This window comes from Drosophila teissieri, chromosome 2L, assembly GCF_016746235.2.
Source record: "Drosophila teissieri strain GT53w chromosome 2L, Prin_Dtei_1.1, whole genome shotgun sequence".
NCBI lineage: Eukaryota > Metazoa > Arthropoda > Insecta > Diptera > Drosophilidae > Drosophila > Drosophila teissieri.
The window spans coordinates 26,779,261-26,798,046 of record NC_053029.1 but is presented as its reverse complement, the minus strand read 5'-3'; the positions used below and the strand labels follow the sequence as shown (position 1 = coordinate 26,798,046).

Here is an 18,786-nt window from a genome sequence, read left to right as displayed (position 1 = left end):
AAGGCAATTTAAAAGAAAAGAATAAAAGAACCATAATGTCTGGCGAGAATAAATGTCGTGTGCGATTGCCGTAAAAATGATTGAAAATAAAGTATTTAATTGCCTACATAAAAGTGAATAAAAAAACTTAATTTTTTTTTTTTTTAATTCCTTCTATTCCTCTCGAGAAGCCCTAAGTTCTACGAGAGCTTTCCATCTAACTCTATTTTGAGCTGTCTGTTTTGCACTTTCCCATGTTGTGTTTATTTGGGCTAGTTCTTGGTGAGCGGTTCTTCTCCAGGTTGCTCTTGGCCTTCCTACTCTCCTGCTTCCTTGGTTGGGTTCCAGTCTAGTGCCATCCTCACTATGCTACTCGGGTTTCTCTGAGAGCGTGCTCTATCCACATCCATTTTTTCTTCCATATTTGTATGTGAATCGGGGACTCGTCTGTAACGCGCCACAGTTCTGTGTTGGCTATTCTGTTTGGCCAGTATACCCCGTCTGCGTAGTCCTCAAGGTGTCTGGTGAGGTTCCGCGCTTGGAAGAGCATGGCGTCTGGCACCGTCTCGCCTTCCCATATGCGTGAGAAGTATGGATGCAATGTTTCACCAATCAGTTGGGTGTCAACTTGAAGCAATTCGGCTGGTATGTTGTCTTCGCCAGCTGCCCTGTTGTGCTTCAGCTTCTTTATTGCATTCACGATTTCTCTTACATTCGGGGGTGCAGAGGGTATCCTGCTACTCCCACTTGTCGGCACAACACTCCTGTAGTCTATGGCACCGTTTGGTTATGTGGTGTGGCTAATTCCCATGAAGTGTTGGCGCCATCTTCGGATTTGTCATCATTGGATAAGAGGTTACCTTCTAGATCTCTGACTGGTTTGTTCTGTCTGTGATGGGTTCCTGTGATCCGTGCAATCTGCTGGTATAGCGAGCGCATGTTGTTCTCGCCGGCTGCTCGTTCTGCGTCTGCCGCAAGTCTATCCAGCTGTGCACTTTTGTCCTTTCTGGTCACCTTTTCACCGCTCTGCATAGTCCGCGATACTCCCCACGGTACTGTGTAAGCTGGTCCGCCAGAGGCTTCAGAATGTTCCTCCTTCTAATCAGGTCCCAGGTCCCTTCAGATATCCAGTCTGCTCTTCCGCGTCATGATTCTATCAGAAATGAGTTCCCAGGAAACCAGTGCCTTTTTTATGCGCTTGGACACGAAAATTCCCACTCCATATCTGCTGCCGTCACTGTTGCCACTGTGTAGGACTAGATTGCTATCTGATGTTGTTGTTTCCCCACTGCCAGCCCACCTCATCTCGCTGATTCCAGCTATTGCAATGTGGAGTTTCTCCATCTCCGCCTCGAACTGTGCTACCCTAGATGGTTCTCTTAGAGTTCAATTCAATTGTCCAATTCGTGTGGAAGTTGCCGAAAATTGTTGTAATAGGCATTTTTTATGTGGAAGAATACTTTCTAAAAGTTAGAAAAGCATTTCAGAGAGGAAGTTTTTTTTATGGCCGTCATGCTCTCGTCATGGGTGGGGTTTGAACCCACGACCCCGTGGTAAGCAGGTATTTGCGCTATCCACTACATCACGAGGCCCACACAAAAAAACTTAATAAGATGAACAATTAAATAAAAGTTTAAACATCGCTATAGTCGAGTTCCCCAACTATCTGATACCCGTTACTCAGCTAGTGAAAGTGCGCAGGAGGGTCTTAAACTCTAACAGTTTTTGGCGGTTTGTGGGCGTGGCAAAAAGTCTTTTGGCAAATCGATAGAAAATTACAAGACTAACACAAAAATTAAAAAATATCAAAACATTTTTCAAAAGTGTGGGCGTGGCTGTTTTAGGCGGTTTGTGGGCGTTATAGTGGCGTGGCAACATGAATCAACAAACTTGCGCTGCTTCTATGGCTCTTGAGTCTGCATGCTGAATCTCTTTCTAGCTTTTATAGTTCCTGAGATCTCGACGTTTATACGGACGGACAGACGGACGGACAGACGGACGTGGCCAGATCGTCTCGGCTTTTGATCCTGATCAAGAATATATATACTTTATATGGTCGGAAACGCTTTCTTCTGCCTGTTACATACTTTACAACGAATCTGGTATACCCTTTTACTCTACGTATAACGGGTATAATAATGAAAAAAAAAAATCATTTATGTCGGGGCAGGGCGCTGTCGAAAGGTGAAGTAGGTCGGCTTTTCAAATAAAGACGCTGAAGAATTTTGTACTGTTCAACTTTATTTACTGCACGTGTCGAAAGAATGATGAACCGATTCTTTGGCGATGATATTTATAAAAATACTTAAAAATAAATCGATAACAAAAATAGAAAAAGTGGGCAGGAGCCGGAAAGAACCCACCCGACTCGACTGTAGATATCAGCGCCGAGCACCAGGGAAATGATGCTTGGCTTGAAAAAGCGATCATTTGCCAGTGTCACGCTAGCGAAGGATTCCTTAAGCCCTTCTGGAAATTCCCTGGTCGGGGTACGGAGTTCGAGCTGGGTTTCCGTCTTGAGGATCACCTCGAACTTGGTGGCTTCCGTCACCGGAGAGCGTATAACTGCCAAGCACGCCCACTCCTGTCCAACGCGCGCTACCGTTAGGCCGAACGCCGTTGCCATTGAGGCGTTGATACGGCTGAGAGGTGAGCATGGGTCCAGCATGGCTAACGTGTTGAAGGACTTGGTCCCGCTGTCAACTAAGACGGTCGCCGTCGGCAGGATGCTGACGCTTCTCATTTGGATGACAGATGAGAGGGTGATCCCAGGAGCGACACGAGTGGCGGCCCTTGGCTGTTTGGCCGTTGCCGTGGGGTCCTCTCAACTCTAGTACCTTTCGGTCGGCGCGGTTCATCGCGGCATCCAAGTGGAAGAGCGTGTGGTGGTCCCCCTGACAAACACGTAGAAGGAGGAGAGATCCGGAATCACAGCTGGGTCGGAAGAAGTACCACCGTAGATCTTGTTGCTCCAAGAAATCTTCAGTCAACACGTTGGATGCTCCGACAAAGGTCTTTCCGTAATCGGAAAAGATTTGTGCGGGGCAGCCACGCCTGGATACAAACCCCGCGAAGGCAGCTAGAAATTTCAACGTGGTGAGATCAGAAGCAGCTTCTAGATGGATTGCTCTAGTGCTGAAAACACAAATACACACACATACCCTTTCGTGATCAAACACGCTCTACAAAGTCAACACCAGTGTGTGTAAACGGACGTGAGAAGTTGGATCGATATTTGCGGAGAACTCCGATTGCAGTCTTTTCTTGTAGATTGTGCAAACCCGACAGGAGTTCGTTATGGCTTTCAACAAGTTTTTTAACTTCGGTACCCAAAACTTGGGTCGGATGAGCCGTGTCATGAGCGGGGTCCCGCCATGCAATGATATCTTGAGAGTAAATTGAGCCATGAGCCGTGTAAAGTTAGTGGAATATGGACGGTTAATCGGATGCTTTTCATCGTAGCTTAAGTACTCTGATGCCTTCACACGTTCACATGCTCTCAAAATTCCCTTTGGGTCTAGGAATGGATTAAGGTTAGCCAACGTACTAGAAATCGGAATCGCCTTCCTGGAGCAGAAGTAGTGGTACTCTGTCGCATATCCTGCTCTTTGGGTGCACTGTATCAGCCTTTCTTGTGCTTGGGCTAATTCGTCCCCCTAGTTTTGAAAGGAAATATTATATCGGGCTTTTTGCATTGATTTATGAAGGATTCGGAACGGCCAGGAAACAATTTTTGACTGGACGCTTCTCCAAGTCCGTTTCCGAAATACCAACAGAGCTGAGGGGCTACAGCTCTCGTGCGCTGCTTAGCCATTGGGGCCCTTGCCACCACAGCTGGGTATCCCGTAAGTCCTGAGCTGACACCCCTCGGCTTGCCAGATCGGTAGGGTTCTGTTCAGACTTGACATGGTGCCACATTCCGTCAACTGGGCTCTGGGCAATTTTCGCAACCCGATTTGCCACGAAAGATGTCCATGGACGCTTTTGTAGACATGTCAAAAAAATCGTATAATCGTTCCAAAATAAAACAAGAGAGAACGCTATAGTCGAGTTCCCCGACTATCTGATACCCGTTACTCAGCTAGTGGAAGTGTGAAGAAGAGTCTTCAGCACTGACAGTTTTTGGCGGTTTGTGGGCGCTAGAGTGGGCGTGGCAAAAAGTTTTTTTGGCAAATCGATAGAAATTTACAAGACTAATACAAAAATGAAAAAATATCAAAACATTTTTTTAAAGTGTGGGCGTGGCAGTTTTTGGCGGTTTGTGGGCGTTATAGTGGGCGTGGCAACATGAATCGACAAACTTGCGCTGCGTCTATGTCCCTGGAGTCTGTATGCTTAATCTCAACTTTCTAGCTTTTGTAGTTCCTGAGATCTCGACGTTCATACGGACGGACAGACGGACGGACAGACGGACAGACAGACGGACGGACAGACAGACGGACAGACAGACGGACAGACGGACGGACAGACGGACATGGCCAGATCGACTCGGCTATTGATCCTGATCAAGAATATATATACTTTATATGGTCGGAAACGCTTCCTTCTGCCTGTTACATACTTTTCAACGAATCTAGTATACCCTTTTACTCTACGAGTAACGGGTATAAAAATTGGAGCCTTCTGGAAGGGAGGATGGAGCGCTGCGCATAGTTCTACAAGCAGCACGGTACCGCACAGTTCTAAACGTGGTAAAGATATTCTCATGATGGGTGCAACTGTCCTTGCAGCGACAAGATTAGTGGATACCATATCATTGCGTTCTACACGAACGTATATTGCCGGTCCATATGCTCACTGGGAGGCATCACAAAATCCGTGATACTGAATATGCGCCTTAGGATGGAATTGTACCCAATTAGGGATTCGAATGTCGCGAAGAAGATCACTATATTCTTGGAAATAGCGCCATTTCCTCTCGAAACTGCTGGGTAGAGGTTGGTCCCAGGAAAGCTCTTGCTGCCAGATTTTTTGCATCTTAGCGCGCACGACTTAAGGGGCAAGCCATCCTGCTGGGTCAAACAGTTTGGCAATTTGCGATAGAACCTCGCGTTTGGAAAGGGAGGGCTTGGGATCTAGTTCGTATGGGACAAAGAAGAACTCATCAGTGTCGGCTTTCCACCTGACACCGAGAGTTTTGGCGACGCTTTCTTCGAGAAGTCGAGAAAGTCAGCGTAAAAGCATGTGATCTTGCGGGATATCACTAAGGACCCCTTTATGTTTGGAGGTCCACTTCCTAAGGGGGAACCCTGCTGACGCTAGACCTTCCCGGAGTTCACGTATTGCCACAATGGCATCCTTTATGATGTATGCGCTAGCCAGGACATCGTCAACGTACATATGTTCTTTTAGGATTTGACTCGCGATGGAATATTGCGAAAGGATATCCTCGGAAAGAAGTTTCAAGACCCGGATGGCTAGGGACGGGGCACAATTAATGCCAAACGTGACCGTTTGCAACTCATAGTCACAGAGTCTTTCTTCTTTGTTGCGGAAGAGAATCCGCTGAAAGCGAGTGTGTTGCGGATGAACAAGGATCTGACGATACCTCTTGGTTATATCGGCGCTGAATACATAGCGGATTCGCTATCATTACTAGGAGGAACCTCTCGCATGAGGCCCAGGTCCAAATACTCCTGTACTACCGAATCGTATTGGAGTTTCAATCCGGGGTTCTTCTTGAACCTATTCTGGTTTTGGAGAAATTTATACAAAGCTATGGATCTTTAATGTCCCAAGTCATGGGTTTTGAATGGGGGAGTCACAACATATCTTCCCTCATTATTCCTGGTAGTGGTGCGAACAAATTGCACTCTCAGTCGAAATTTGGCTTGTTTACCATCTTCGATGGTAAATCCTCATCCTTTCTAAACCTTGTTAAATGGTTTTCGAGTCTTTGGTTTTGGCTGATCGAGACGCGTGTGGTAAACGCCGAAATAACCCTGGAATTGTCTGGATCTTTCACAGGAAAGGATCCACCTTAAAATGGTCTCTTGCAGCTTCTTCTCAGGCCTTGCAGCTTGGTTTAGGCCTGCTACTTGTGCATGGACATTTTGAAAAATGGGTTTCACTATGTTGAACATGCGTTCTGAAATAAAGGCCGGACTCGATCAAAGCACGAGCCTTAAAGCATGTACCACGTTGACAGATATTAATCATTGCGGTTCCTAATAGGACATTCTGAGAGTTAGAGCCGAAATAGTTCTGAACATTTGAAGAACTTTATGCGAGCCTGTTGGAATAGCAGGGGTTGCCGAACTGGAAGGAGCCGCTGGAGTTTGCGGATTGACGCCACGGTGAAGCAGTGTGTTATGGCGTTCTTTGCATGTGAAACAATTAAGGATGCTGGTACATTGAGCAACTTGATGTTGGCGTGCAAAACAGTTTACCGGATAGCCGAGTCTGATTCCCTACTTCGTGCTCAGTTCGCTCTAATTCAAATCAGTTTGACGCTGGGCATACTTATATTGAATGGACATGTTGGTCGTGTTGATTGGTACCGATTTGATTCTCTTTTTGGACAGAGTATTTGTTCATACTTAATCATACTCGTTGCAGTTCTCTGGTGTACACCCGGATCTCTCCGCCGCGACGAACCTTCAGGCGGAACCGCTGGCCGCCCAGCACGAGCAACTTTGCCCAGCGGTCCTTGTGCCGTCTGCCCGTGGCCCTGCGCCGCCCGCCGCACGCTCCGATACACAATCCTGGCCCTCGCCATCCGGAGTCTTTCGTCCTCGTCCGAGGACACCTCCGGGGTGACCGTCTCACTCCCGTCGTCCTCCTCACTCTCCGATGAGAGGGACACGCACTCGATCGGCCCTTCGGCCACTGTCTCATCGTCCGACAGATCCACGTCGGGCACCTCTTCCGGATCCTCCTCAACCGGGGATGGGGATCGCGACACCAGGAGACACGCCAGAAACTGAAGATAGGAATCGGAATCCCTACTCCATATCGCTCCGGGCTGTTCCCTAGTGCCGGTCTCCCGCACCTCCCGGTTGGTATTTGCTGCGCGCGTAGTGTCCATTCTGCCAACTCGACTTTTTTTTAACGCGTGAGTCCCACGGCCACACCTCCCGCCCAACCCACCGAGGGGCGCTGCCGTGTATCGTACGGCTCGAATCGCGGGAAAATAGACGCGATATAGAAGACAGTAATGGACGAGGAAATATATGTATACTAGTAATAAGATCTAAGAATTCGTTAAATACGTTAGTATTGATCGCTTTAAGAACGGCAGAGAGTCAGAATTAGAGATAATAGGATCGAATCTATTATAGTCAGAACATAATACTCTGTAGGGATCATACAGCTCATAGTTAGATCTACAATGATTTAAAATTACAGGTACGTAATTTCTAGTACATCTGCTTGGAACAGTGAAGTTTAGCCGACTAACCAAGTCGGGACTATCAACTTCGCCACGAATAAGGTTAAAAATAAGGACTGTTCCAAGCATCGATTAATTAACATTAATCTACTTGAATAAGGAGGTAATCTTAGGTTTGCATCCCAATTAAGGCGCCGTAAGGCAAAAAGTAAGATGTTCTTTTGAACCGATTCAATGCGGTCCGAGTAAAGTTCATATTGTGGACTCCAAACAGGTGATCCATACTCGAGGATCGGACGGACTAGAGAAATAAATAAGGTTTTGGTCATGTAAGGATCATCAAATTCCTTTGACCACCGTTTTATAAAACCAAGCACACCCCTGGCCTTATTGACAATAGACGAAATATGGTCTGAAAATTTAAGTTTAGGGTCCAGAAGAACACCAAGATCATCAACATCTGTTATTGGCACTGACAAAGGTCATAACTTTACACTTAGAGCCATTTAAGTTTAATACGTTATCACGGCACCAGGTTTGAAAGCAATCTAGATCGGATTGTAAGTCCAAATGGCGAGAAATGTCCTTATATTGCAAGCATAATTTTATATCATCAGCGTACATTAATACACGCGAATGATTTATTATTAAGGGAAGGTCGTTAATAAATAAGGTAAAAAGGAGCGGACCTTGTGGGACGCCGGATGTGACTCGGAGAATACAAGAAAGAGAATTTTTTAAGAGTACCCGTTGCGTCCTGCCATTCAGATAACTTAGAATCCAATTTAGGAGATCAACAGGGAAACCTAATAAATCACAGACAATTTGGAGATTCCTCTGTAATTGCTTGCATCCGATTTGCTACCTTTTTTATGGAGAGGGATCACAAAGGACTCCTTCCATATATGGGGGAACTGTGTAGATTCCAGAGATAAGTTAAACAGTTTTAGTAGAGGTTTGCACAAGGCTTCCGCACAGAATCTAAGCACAGCCAGGAATTCCGTCGGGACCTGGCGAATAGACAGGTTTAACTCGCTGAAGATCATAAAGCAGTGAGCTTTCGTTTAAAGTGGGGCAGAATATTAAATTCGACTTTGATGCCGCGTAAGAGTAAGGCCGTTCGGAATGAGGTAACGTAGAATATGTGGTTTGAAGAAACTTGGCAAATAGATCGGCTATTGCCTGATCCGATGTTACCGTAGTATTTTCATAAAATAGCGAGGAATGGTAACTGGTTGTTTTGCGCTTAGTGTTAACGAAATTATAAAAAGACGGACTCTCGCTTTTCTCGCCGCTACGAAACCTCGGTTTTCCTTCTGCTCTTTTCTGCCGTTATTCCATGGGGCCTGTACCGGTAACGGGATTCTCCTCCGTGTACCTGCCTCCTACGGAATTCGCAACTGTGTGCGTTAGCCTTTAACGGTTTTCCGGCTGTATACCTTCCCTGTCCCGCTCTCGCGCTCCAACGGGCCTGTTTATGTGTGTGTGTTTGTTTTCGAGTGACTTTGCGACTTTTCGATCGTCCGTATCGTCTTCCCCCCTTCTTCTTTAAGGGGTGCACCTCCTTGATCACTAGGGCGCTCGCTCCTCCTTCAGGCTGTATAGCCACGATTGCCCCATCTTCTCCTCTGTTCTTTTGGCCAGGACAATCACGGTTGGGCGCCTGATGTCACGAACTGAATTCTTGGTTTCTGCTCGCTACGGATTGCAACGGCTAGCTCAGAGAGTTTGTTTGTTCGTCCCACCAAATTGATGATTTGTGTGATTGCCCGACCAAAGAGAAAACAGATTTCTGACTAGAACCACCTTTATTTAGTGACGCTTGACAAAGGGAATCCTGCGATCCTCGCCTTCGGATGCGCGTCGTCGCTCCTTCGTCGTCCTTCTTCGCTCATCCTGCGTCGCTCTCGGCGGCGTATCCGTGCCGGCTCGCCTGGGGCCTAGGATGTTATGGGGACAGGGTGTATCGTCCGTGAGATAAGCTAGCGCTCCTCCCCAAACCACCTTTGCCGACCAAAGACTCCACCGTCCCTTCTTGCGTATGCCAGGCACTCGTCGCCCTTGGCAACGGACAACCTACGGGCTCGTACGTTAGGATGTTATGGGGCAGGGTGTATCGTCCGTGAGATAAGCTAGCACTCCTCCCCGAACCACCTTTGCGACCAAAGACTCCACCGTCCCTTTCTGACCACCCTAGGTCCTGGTGTTTGCATCTCCTTCGCTTGCGGAGATCCTCTTTGGATGCCCGCTTCGACGCTCACTTGTCGTTCACTTGTTCCGGGTCTCGTTCTGCGTACCTTAACTGTTCACTATTACGCTGTCGACCTCCGCGTACTTTCACTGACCGCTTGACTGTATGGCTCTCCGCGCACTTTACCTGATTGACTGGGACTGCCCTTGCTATGCCGATCTCCTGCACCCGGATTTGTGGGGAGGAGCACAGAAACACCAAAAGACAATCCCACTTCTTAGTTTTAACCTTAGCGATTTCCAGCGCGGTTAAGCAACTCTGGCTATTGACTAACAAACGTTTATTCTCAAAACGTTGTGTCAAATTTGATCAACCCGAAACGAAGCCAACATTTGTGAGTGGGGATTTGGATACGATGTCATGAGCTTCGCCACTCGTTTTGGACTTGAGATGGAACAGTTTTTCAACATCAGTTAGCCTTGAATTGTTTATATAATATAAATTAGTCGCCACTTAAAAATTTCAGTGTCGCCAGGGGGCAGTCGGCACCCACTGGAAGTCGTAGCATCGATTTGCTCACTAAGATGAGCTGCACAGCTTTCATAGACAGAATAACAATAGTCATATTTGGATTGCATGGCTGTCATTGTTTCGTATGTCCCTTCTCCAGTAAGGACGGAGAAACAGGTGTCGTATTCCTGCTTAACCTTTTCCCAAAGAGTCCGAACTTGATCAAGACGAATTTTGCAAGTCTGTCGCGAAGGGGCAGCAGCGCCAGCGCTTCCGCATGTTAAATCGCTCCTCAAATTGGCTGATACGATCTCTGACAGCAATAAATTTTGAGAGGGCTGCATTGGCTCTGGATTGGGCCATTTTAGTGGCTGATCTGGTGGTAACTGAAGTATTGACGGACGATGGTGAGACAACGGACTTGTCGGAGAGTAGTGAGAGCGTGGATTCGCTTTGCGCCTTAGATGGCGGACGACTGATGACGACTGATGGACTGAGTTGCTGAATTAACTTGCTCGGTGAGGATGCAGATGATTCGCTATTCGGTCTGACTATACTGAAAGTCTTCACTGAGGGTACGAACAACCTTGGCTTGCTTATGTCGCTATTTCCACTAAGCATAATAAAACTCCCTTAGGAGCGGCCAAAGCGATGAGGAGGGAAAAAAACACTACAAAAACAAGATAGAACGCTATAGTCGGGTTCCCCGACTATCTGATACCCGTTACTCAGCTGGTGAACTGACCGTTTTTGGCGGCTTGTGGGCGTTAGAGTGGGCGTGGCAAAAAGATTTTTGGTATAGAGAGTTAAATTTACAAGACGAACTAAAATGTGACAAAATTTCACATTTTTCAAAAGTATGGGCGGGGCAGTTTTGGGCGGTTTGTGGGCGTTAGGGTGGGCGTGGCAAAAAGTTTTTCTGCAGATCGATGAAATTTACAATACTAATAAGAAAATGAAAAAATATTAAAACATTTTTCAAAAGTGTGGGCGTGGCAGTTTTAGGCGGTTTGTGGGCGTTAGAGTGGGCGTGGCAAAAAGTTTTTTGGCAAATCGATAGAAATTTACAAATCTAGTAAAAAAATTCAAAAATATCAAAACACTTTTTAAAAGTGTGGGCGTGGCAGTTTTGGGCGGTGTGTAGGCGTTAGAGTGGGCGTGGCAACATGAATCGACGAACTTGCGCTGCGTCTATGTCTCTGGAGTCTGTATGCTTATTCTTTTATAGTTTCTGACACCTCGACGTTCATACGGACGGACAGACAGACGGACGGACAGACGGACATGGTCAGATCGACTCGGCTATTGATCCTGATCAAGAATATATATACATTATATGGTCGGAAACGCTTCCTTCTGCCTGTTACATACTTTTCAACGAATCTAATATACCCTTTTACTCTACGAGTAACGGGTATAATAATAAATGAGTGTATATATATATTCGTGTATATGTATGTATATGTCGGAGTGTAAAGATTTCGCATGAACTCGAATTATTTCATCATATTATGTTTTGCGTCTTTGCATTGTTATTGTCCGTCGTTTTCCTGCGAAAAACTACCGTTGGAGCGGGGCGACAACGACGCGTCGCCTGTGTAGTGGCTCGGCGATGCGTCGCGACGTTGTCGCCGAGTGTGGTTCGGGGTTTCGTACAGGCTGTTAGAAAACGAGCAGAGCAGTATGCTTGAGTGATCGCCTGTGAAAAGTTCGAAACGCGCTGCGCTCTAATGGGAGACGAAGATAATTCGACATATATATATATTGGTGTGTATGGACGTGTGCGAATATTCGTAGGCTACTGGGATAGCAGCTGGAGTATATGTATATACTATGTATTTAAACGATGGTTGCCGGGTTGTACTCATGACTTGGAGCCCTTTTGGCGGGAAAACGAAACGGAGCCGGCAAACACGCAAATTGAATTTACACACGTATATACACACAGTCGACCTGGAACATATCTGGTCTAGCGCCGATGCAAACTATATTGTGGAAATCCGGCTCGAAGGACCAAATGTCGGCAGGGCGCTGTCGGAAGGTGGAGTAGGTTGGCTTTTCCAAATAAAGACGCAGACGAATTTTTCACTGTTCAACTTTTATTCACTGCACGTGTCGAAAAGAATGATGAGTCAATTCTTTGGCTAGAGATCGTACATATCAAACTTCCTAGCGATGATACTTAAAAAAATACTTATAAATAAATCGATAACAAAAATGGACTTATTCCGGAAAAGTGGAATAATGGACCTAAACCATATATATATAGCTAACGACAAAACAAAAAAAAAAATATAATTATCAATCCGTTAATAACTAATCATGTACAAAAATTTAATTTTTACTAATACAACAACCCGTCATCGACAAGAAGGCCATCTTCGAGAACCAACATTGGGTGAGAAAATACCAAAACACCAAGTTACTAAATCGCCATTATGTCGCTCAGTGTAAAGTCTGTCTACCTAAGATAAGGCTTATCAACCGCTCGCGCCGATTGATTTGTCTCTTTTGTCCCTTCCTTTTCATTTTAAAGCCATTTAAGGTAACGTAAAAATTGACGGGCTACACTGAGAGAAATTCAGATGAACTTTATTTGCATGTAAATATTTTCTTACCTTTAGCAAAATAAAGGTAAGTCTTTTAATTATGGGATTAACTAGATAAAGCCAAAAGCGCAACAAAACAGAACAAAACAATTTCATATATTCCTGACCAACAGTTAAAAGAACAAACAATTTGTTAAATAGGACCATGTAACGTATTACCTATATTTCACAATACGTACTAATCCTGTAAATTCGTATCCGCACCCTACCACTTCAAATTTTTTCTTATAAATAAAAAAGAAATAGAATAGCTTAAAAAAGAAAAACCAAAACTAAAAATGTATATCAAATTTTGATGAATCAAATTAGAATAATTAACAGAGGAAAAAAATATCAATAAGTAAAGCTGAATTAGGAAAGTAAGCGATAAGAATATAAAACAAGAGAGAACGCTATAGTCGAGTTCCCCGACTATCTGATACCCGTTACTCAGCTAGTGGAATAGCGAAGGAGAGTCTTCAGCACTGTCAGTTTTTGGCGGTTTGTGGGCGTTAGAGTGGGCGTGGCAAAAAGTTTTTTTGGCAAATCGATAGAAATTTACAAGACTAATACAAAAATGAAAAAATATCAAAACATTTTTTAAAAGTGTGGGCGTGGCAGTTTTTGGCGGTTTGTGGGCGTTATAGTGGGCGTGGCAACATGAATCGACAAACTTGCGCTGCGTCTATGTCCCTGGAGTCTGTATGCTTAATCTCAACTTTCTAGCTTTTGTAGTTCCTGAGATCTCGACGTTCATACGGACGGACAGACGGACGGACAGACGGACAGACAGACGGACGGACAGACAGACGGACAGACAGACGGACAGACGGACGGACAGACGGACATGGCCAGATCGACTCGGCTACTGATCCTGATCAAGAATATATATACTTTATATGGCCGGAAACGCTTCCTTCTGCCTGTTACATACTTTTCAACGAATCTAGTATACCCTTTTACTCTACGAGTAACGGGTATAATGATTAGATAACAGCCTATGCTTATTATAATTTTTTAAAACAATGTACCAGCAAGAAATGAAATAAGAATTGAGAGAAACAAAGTAGTATATTGATAATTAAAAATGGGTTTTCTATTAAGATGAAATTCAAAGTCTAACTTCTTCAGGGCAGTGGAGCAAAATAAGGTGATACATATTTAAAAACATTTGGAGTCTTTCAAAAAATGTACTATTCGGAAGACTACGGTTCGGAGGGTAATGAAATTAACATCTAACACCACCCCGCCTGGCTTAAGTAAAAATTCGTGCTTCCTTATCTTACATAATCTTACTTTAATTTTCGCTTCACTGCTGCGGTTAATGGTCGACGAGCCTGCGAATGGATAACACACTGATTAAGAACCAGGATTCCCAGTGAATGTGTTCCTATTTCAACGGCGTTACTACCCCACATATGACGGCCAACAGCAATAGCACCTGTCGCATTTTCCTTGCGTTGAAGTGGTCGGTTCAGCCAGCAAATCAAGCTAAACAAAGCTTCTGGCCTGAAGGGAATTCCTGGAGCAGTTGTGAAGGCAGTGCCGCTGGGAAGACCAGACATTTTCAGAATTTAGTTCTGTTGCCGAAAGGCAAGGACCCAACACATGCTGCAAGAATCTGTCGCCCATTGTCGCGGATCGAATATTGTTATCGATAGGCTAGTTAGTATTTTTGAGAAGTCCGAATGTGTCTGGGCACATTGTTTTTCGCCATTGTAAATTGCCGGGAAAATTTAGCTTTTCATTGTCGTGTAAGAGTTGGAGGACACACTGCGGTGAGCTAATAAGTTAAGTTAGTTGCAATTGTGAAACATTGAATTCTTCCAGAATAAAACGTGTTCTACTACCACGGATTAGTCTGCCCTTTCTTTCGGGAACCAATGCGTGGGGTAGCCGTTTAAGGCAACTCCATGTGACGCACGACGACAGCCTTTTATTCGCAGTCCTAGGGCGACTGCAGGGGCAACTTGCGCTGGAATGACGGTTTAGACGGCCAGCTAGAGAGTTGCCGGAGCTGGAGTGACGGTTTAGACGGCCAGCGAGGAGGATTTGTTTGAGCGCAGCCAGCGCTACGTACCGGCAGAGGAGTCGCAGCCAGCGACAGTGGCGTCGCAGTCAGCGACATAGAGGGACGCAGCCAGCGTCGAACGCCGGTACGAACGGGTCGCAGCCAGCGACAAGGAGACGCAAGAAGCGTCATTTGTGGAGACCGCAGCCAGCGGTCAGAAGGCGCAAGGAGCGCCAAGCATCCGTGGCCGCAGCCAGCGGCACGAGGCGTCAGACACGCCATTTTGGACGCGCAGAGGCGCCGCCATTTTGGAGCTGGGGAAGATGCAGCATTCCCCCAGAAAGAGTGCCCGGCTGATCGGAGGGGAAGCCACCCCTATAACAACAGTGAGTCAGCAGCCAGCCAGTAGTGGAGCAGGAACTCGGACGCGGGTGAACATCACGGCGGCGTCGATTCCTTGCCCGGCCACTACGGTGACTACAGTAGCTTCCCAACCTAGAAGTACTGCTGTCACAGCTGCGAGTTCAGTACCGGAGGTGAACCAGCCCCTCGCGTTGGAACTCATGGAGAGGATCGCAGCGTTGGAGAGAGAGCTGGAGAAGGCTAAACCCCTGGAAAGTGTGAGCACCGCCAATTGCGCGCCAATCGCAGTTGGCCCAAGCGCAGTTGGCGCCAACAGTGGAGCGTCGGGGCGGCCGCCATTTTGGAGCGGCCAGCCAATACCCACATCTAACGGAGAGGCCTTACATAACGGGGTCGGGTCGGTGCCATACAACGGTGACGGTGCGAGCGGTGCGGCCTGCACGCTGCCGCCATCTTCAAGTGGACCGCCATTGCTAACGACTAGCAACTATTTTGTGGAGCCACTGTGTGCAACAGGCACTGCGCAGCCAGCGCATGGACTCGTGCTACCGGGCGTGAGCATCCACAATGCGGCAACAGCATTGCCACTTGTCGGATCCTACGCCGCGACGACGCCGAGTGGAATCCAGGGAATGCAGCACATGCTGCAAGAATCTGTCGCCCATTGTCGCGGATCGAATATTGTTATTGATAGGCTAGTTAGTATTTTTGAGAAGTCCGAATGTGTCTGGGCACATTGTTTTTCGCCATTGTAAATTGCCGGGAAAATTTAGCTTTTCATTGTCGTGTAAGAGTTGGAGGACACACTGCGGTGAGCTAATAAGTTAAGTTTGTTGCAATTGTGAAACATTGAATTCTTCCAGAATAAAACGTGTTCTACTACCACGGATTAGTGTGCCCTTTCTTTCGGGAACCAATGCGTGGGGTAGCCGTTTAAGGCAACTCCATGTGACGCACGACGACAGCCTTTTATTCGCAGTCCTAGGGCGACTGCAGGGGCAACTTGCGCTGGAATGACGGTTTAGACGGCCAGCTAGAGAGTTGCCGGAGCTGGAGTGACGGTTTAGACGGCCAGCGAGGAGGATTTGTTTGAGCGCAGCCAGCGCTACGTACCGGCAGAGGAGTCGCAGCCAGCGACAGTGGCGTCGCAGTCAGCGACATAGAGGGACGCAGCCAGCGTCGAACGCCGGTACGAACGGGTCGCAGCCAGCGACAAGGAGACGCAAGAAGCGTCATTTGTGGAGACCGCAGCCAGCGGTCAGAAGGCGCAAGGAGCGCCAAGCATCCGTGGCCGCAGCCAGCGGCACGAGGCGTCAGAGACGCCATTTTGGACGCGCAGAGGCGCCGCCATTTTGGAGCTGGGGAAGATGCAGCATTCCCCCAGAAAGAGTGCCCGGCTGATCGGAGGGGAAGCCACCCCTATAACAACAGTGAGTCAGCAGCCAGCTAGTAGTGGAGCAGGAACTCGGACGCGGGTGAACATCACGGCGGCGTCGATTCCTTGCCCGGCCACTACGGTGACTACAGTAGCTTCCCAACCTAGAAGTACAGCTGTCACAGCTGCGAGTTCAGTACCGGAGGTGAACCAGCCCCTCGCGTTGGAACTCATGGAGAGGATCGCAGCGTTGGAGAGAGAGCTGGAGAAGGCTAGACCCCTGGAAAGTGTGAGCACCGCCAATTGCGCGCCAATCGCAGTTGGCCCAAGCGCAGTTGGCGCCAACAGTGGAGCGTCGGGGCGGCCGCCATTTTGGAGCGGCCAGCCAATACCCACATCTAACGGAGAGGCCTTACATAACGGGGTCGGGTCGGTGCCATACAACGGTGACGGTGCGAGCGGTGCGGCCTGCACGCTGCCGCCATCTTCAAGTGGACCCCCATTGCTAACGACTAGCAACTATTTTGTGGAGCCACTGTGTGCAACAGGCACTGCGCAGCCAACGCATGGACTCGTGCTACCGGGCGTGAGCATCCACAATGCGGCAACAGCATTGCCACTTGTCGGATCCTAAGCCGCGACGACGCCGAGTGGAATTCAGGGAGCATATGGGCCAAGGAAGCTTCCGGACTTGCCTATAGTTGGAGGGCAGCCCGAGGAGTGGCCGATCTTCAGCTGTGCGTTCGTGGAGACGACCCGAGCGTACAACTGCACGGACCTGGAGAACAACCAGAGGTTGTTGAAGGCGCTGAAGGATGAAGCGCGCTAGGCAGTGAAGGCGCTATTGATTAGTCCAGGGAATGTCAGCGCCGTGATGGAGCAGCTGCGCTTTAGGTTCGGCCGACCGGAGCAGCTTATACGCAGCCAGCTCAACAACGTGCGAGAGGTGCAGCCAATTTCGGAGCACAATTTGGCGAAGATCATTCCCTTCGCAACCCGAGTGAGTAACCTCGCGGCCTTCTTGCAGTCAGCGAAGGCGGAGCAGCACCTGGGGAACCCAACCCTCATGGAGGAGCTTGTGGCCAAGCTGCCAACGAGCAAGCAAGTGGACTGGGCCAGGCATGCTGCAACGATTGCGCCCTTTCCCACTGTAGTCGACTTCAGCGCGTGGCTACAGGAGTACGCAAACGTGGTGTGCACGGTTTTGGACGTCGAGGGAAAGGAGCCGAGGCGTCGACTTCTACATGCAAGCGTCGACCATAATGAATGCGATCAACAGGATGATCGGCATGGAGGTTGTCCCATCTGTGGAGGACAGCATGGAATATTGAACTGCAGAGAATTTATTGGAGCTTCGCCACAGGAAAGGTGGAGCAATGTGAAGAGGCATCGGCTCTGCTTCAACTGCCTGCGAAGTGGGCACACGGCTAGATCCTGCTATACGCAAGATTAATGGATGCCGAAGGGAGCATCACCGTCTGCTACATGGTGCGGACGAGAAGCGAAGGCTGCTGCAGCGAGGTGGCTTCAGACGCCACGAAGGGAACCAGCAGCCAGCATTTTCCAGACGCAGCCCGGCCAGGAGGCCTTCGCTACGAGGTGGTCACAGGGACCAGGACAGGAACCGGCAGCCGGCCGTTCCCAGCAACAGCCTGGAGAGAGGAGCTCCGCGTGAAGCGGGTGCGCCCATGCAGAGGAATTTGAGCTGCGTTGACGCCGAAGGAGGCCGTCTACTGTTCCGTATACTGCCGGTTACGCTGTACGGAGCGGGGCGAAAGGTGGATACGTATGCGCTCCTAGATGAGGAATCCTCCGTCACGATGATCGACGACGAGCTACGAAGGGATCTTGGAGTGCAAGGAGAGCGTCGGCAGCTAAATATCCAATGGTTTGGAGGTAAGGCAACCAGAGAGCCTACCAACGTGGTGAGTCTGAAGATAAGTGGAGTTGGAAAGCCCAGACGGGATTACTCTGGAAGGACGACCACGTTGTGCTGCCACCGAGCTATGAGATGGCGTACAGGAGGCTGGTCAACGTCGAGAAGAAGATGAAGCGCAACAAGCCGTTGGCGCAGGAATACGATCGGATTATAAAGGATTACGTGTCTAAAGGATACGCGAGGAGGCTGCAGCCGGAGGAGGTCGCGGTAAGGAGCGATCGCCTATGGTATTTGCCACATTTTGGTGTCGAAAACCCAAACAAGCCCGGCAAGGTACGGCTCGTGTTTGATGCTGCAGCCAAAGTTGGAGGAACCTCGCTAAACTCGGAGCTGGACAAAGGGCCTCAGCACTATAAGCCTTTGCCAGCTGTGCTCTTTCACTTCAGAGAGGGAGCCGTCGGAGTCTGCGGTGACATCAAGGAGATGTTCCACCAAGTGCTGATCCGACCCGAGGATAGATGTTCCCAACGATTCCTCTGGAGAGATGGCGACGACGAGAG

The 18,786-nt window shown here is 48.1% G+C and overlaps 1 protein-coding gene across 1 annotated transcript; it reads left to right on the top strand.

Annotated features, from left to right (window-relative positions):
* Positions 1 to 14,932: 14,932 nt before the first annotated feature.
* Positions 14,933 to 16,981, top strand: LOC122624414. The gene is made up of 2 exons (XM_043803947.1): positions 14,933 to 15,638; positions 16,179 to 16,981. Exons 1-2 carry the CDS (start codon positions 14,933 to 14,935, stop codon positions 16,979 to 16,981), a joined length of 1,509 nt encoding a protein of 502 aa, XP_043659882.1.
* Positions 16,982 to 18,786: the final 1,805 nt, after the last annotated feature.

Coding starts and splice junctions, on each gene's coding strand:
- LOC122624414 (XM_043803947.1), top strand. CDS start 14,933: ATGCAGCATTCCCCCAGAAAGAGTGCCCGGCTGATCGGAGGGGAAGCC. Junction 15,639..16,178: donor GCAAGAATCTGTCGCCCATT/GTCGCGGATCGA, acceptor AACGGGTCGCAG/CCAGCGACAAGGAGACGCAA.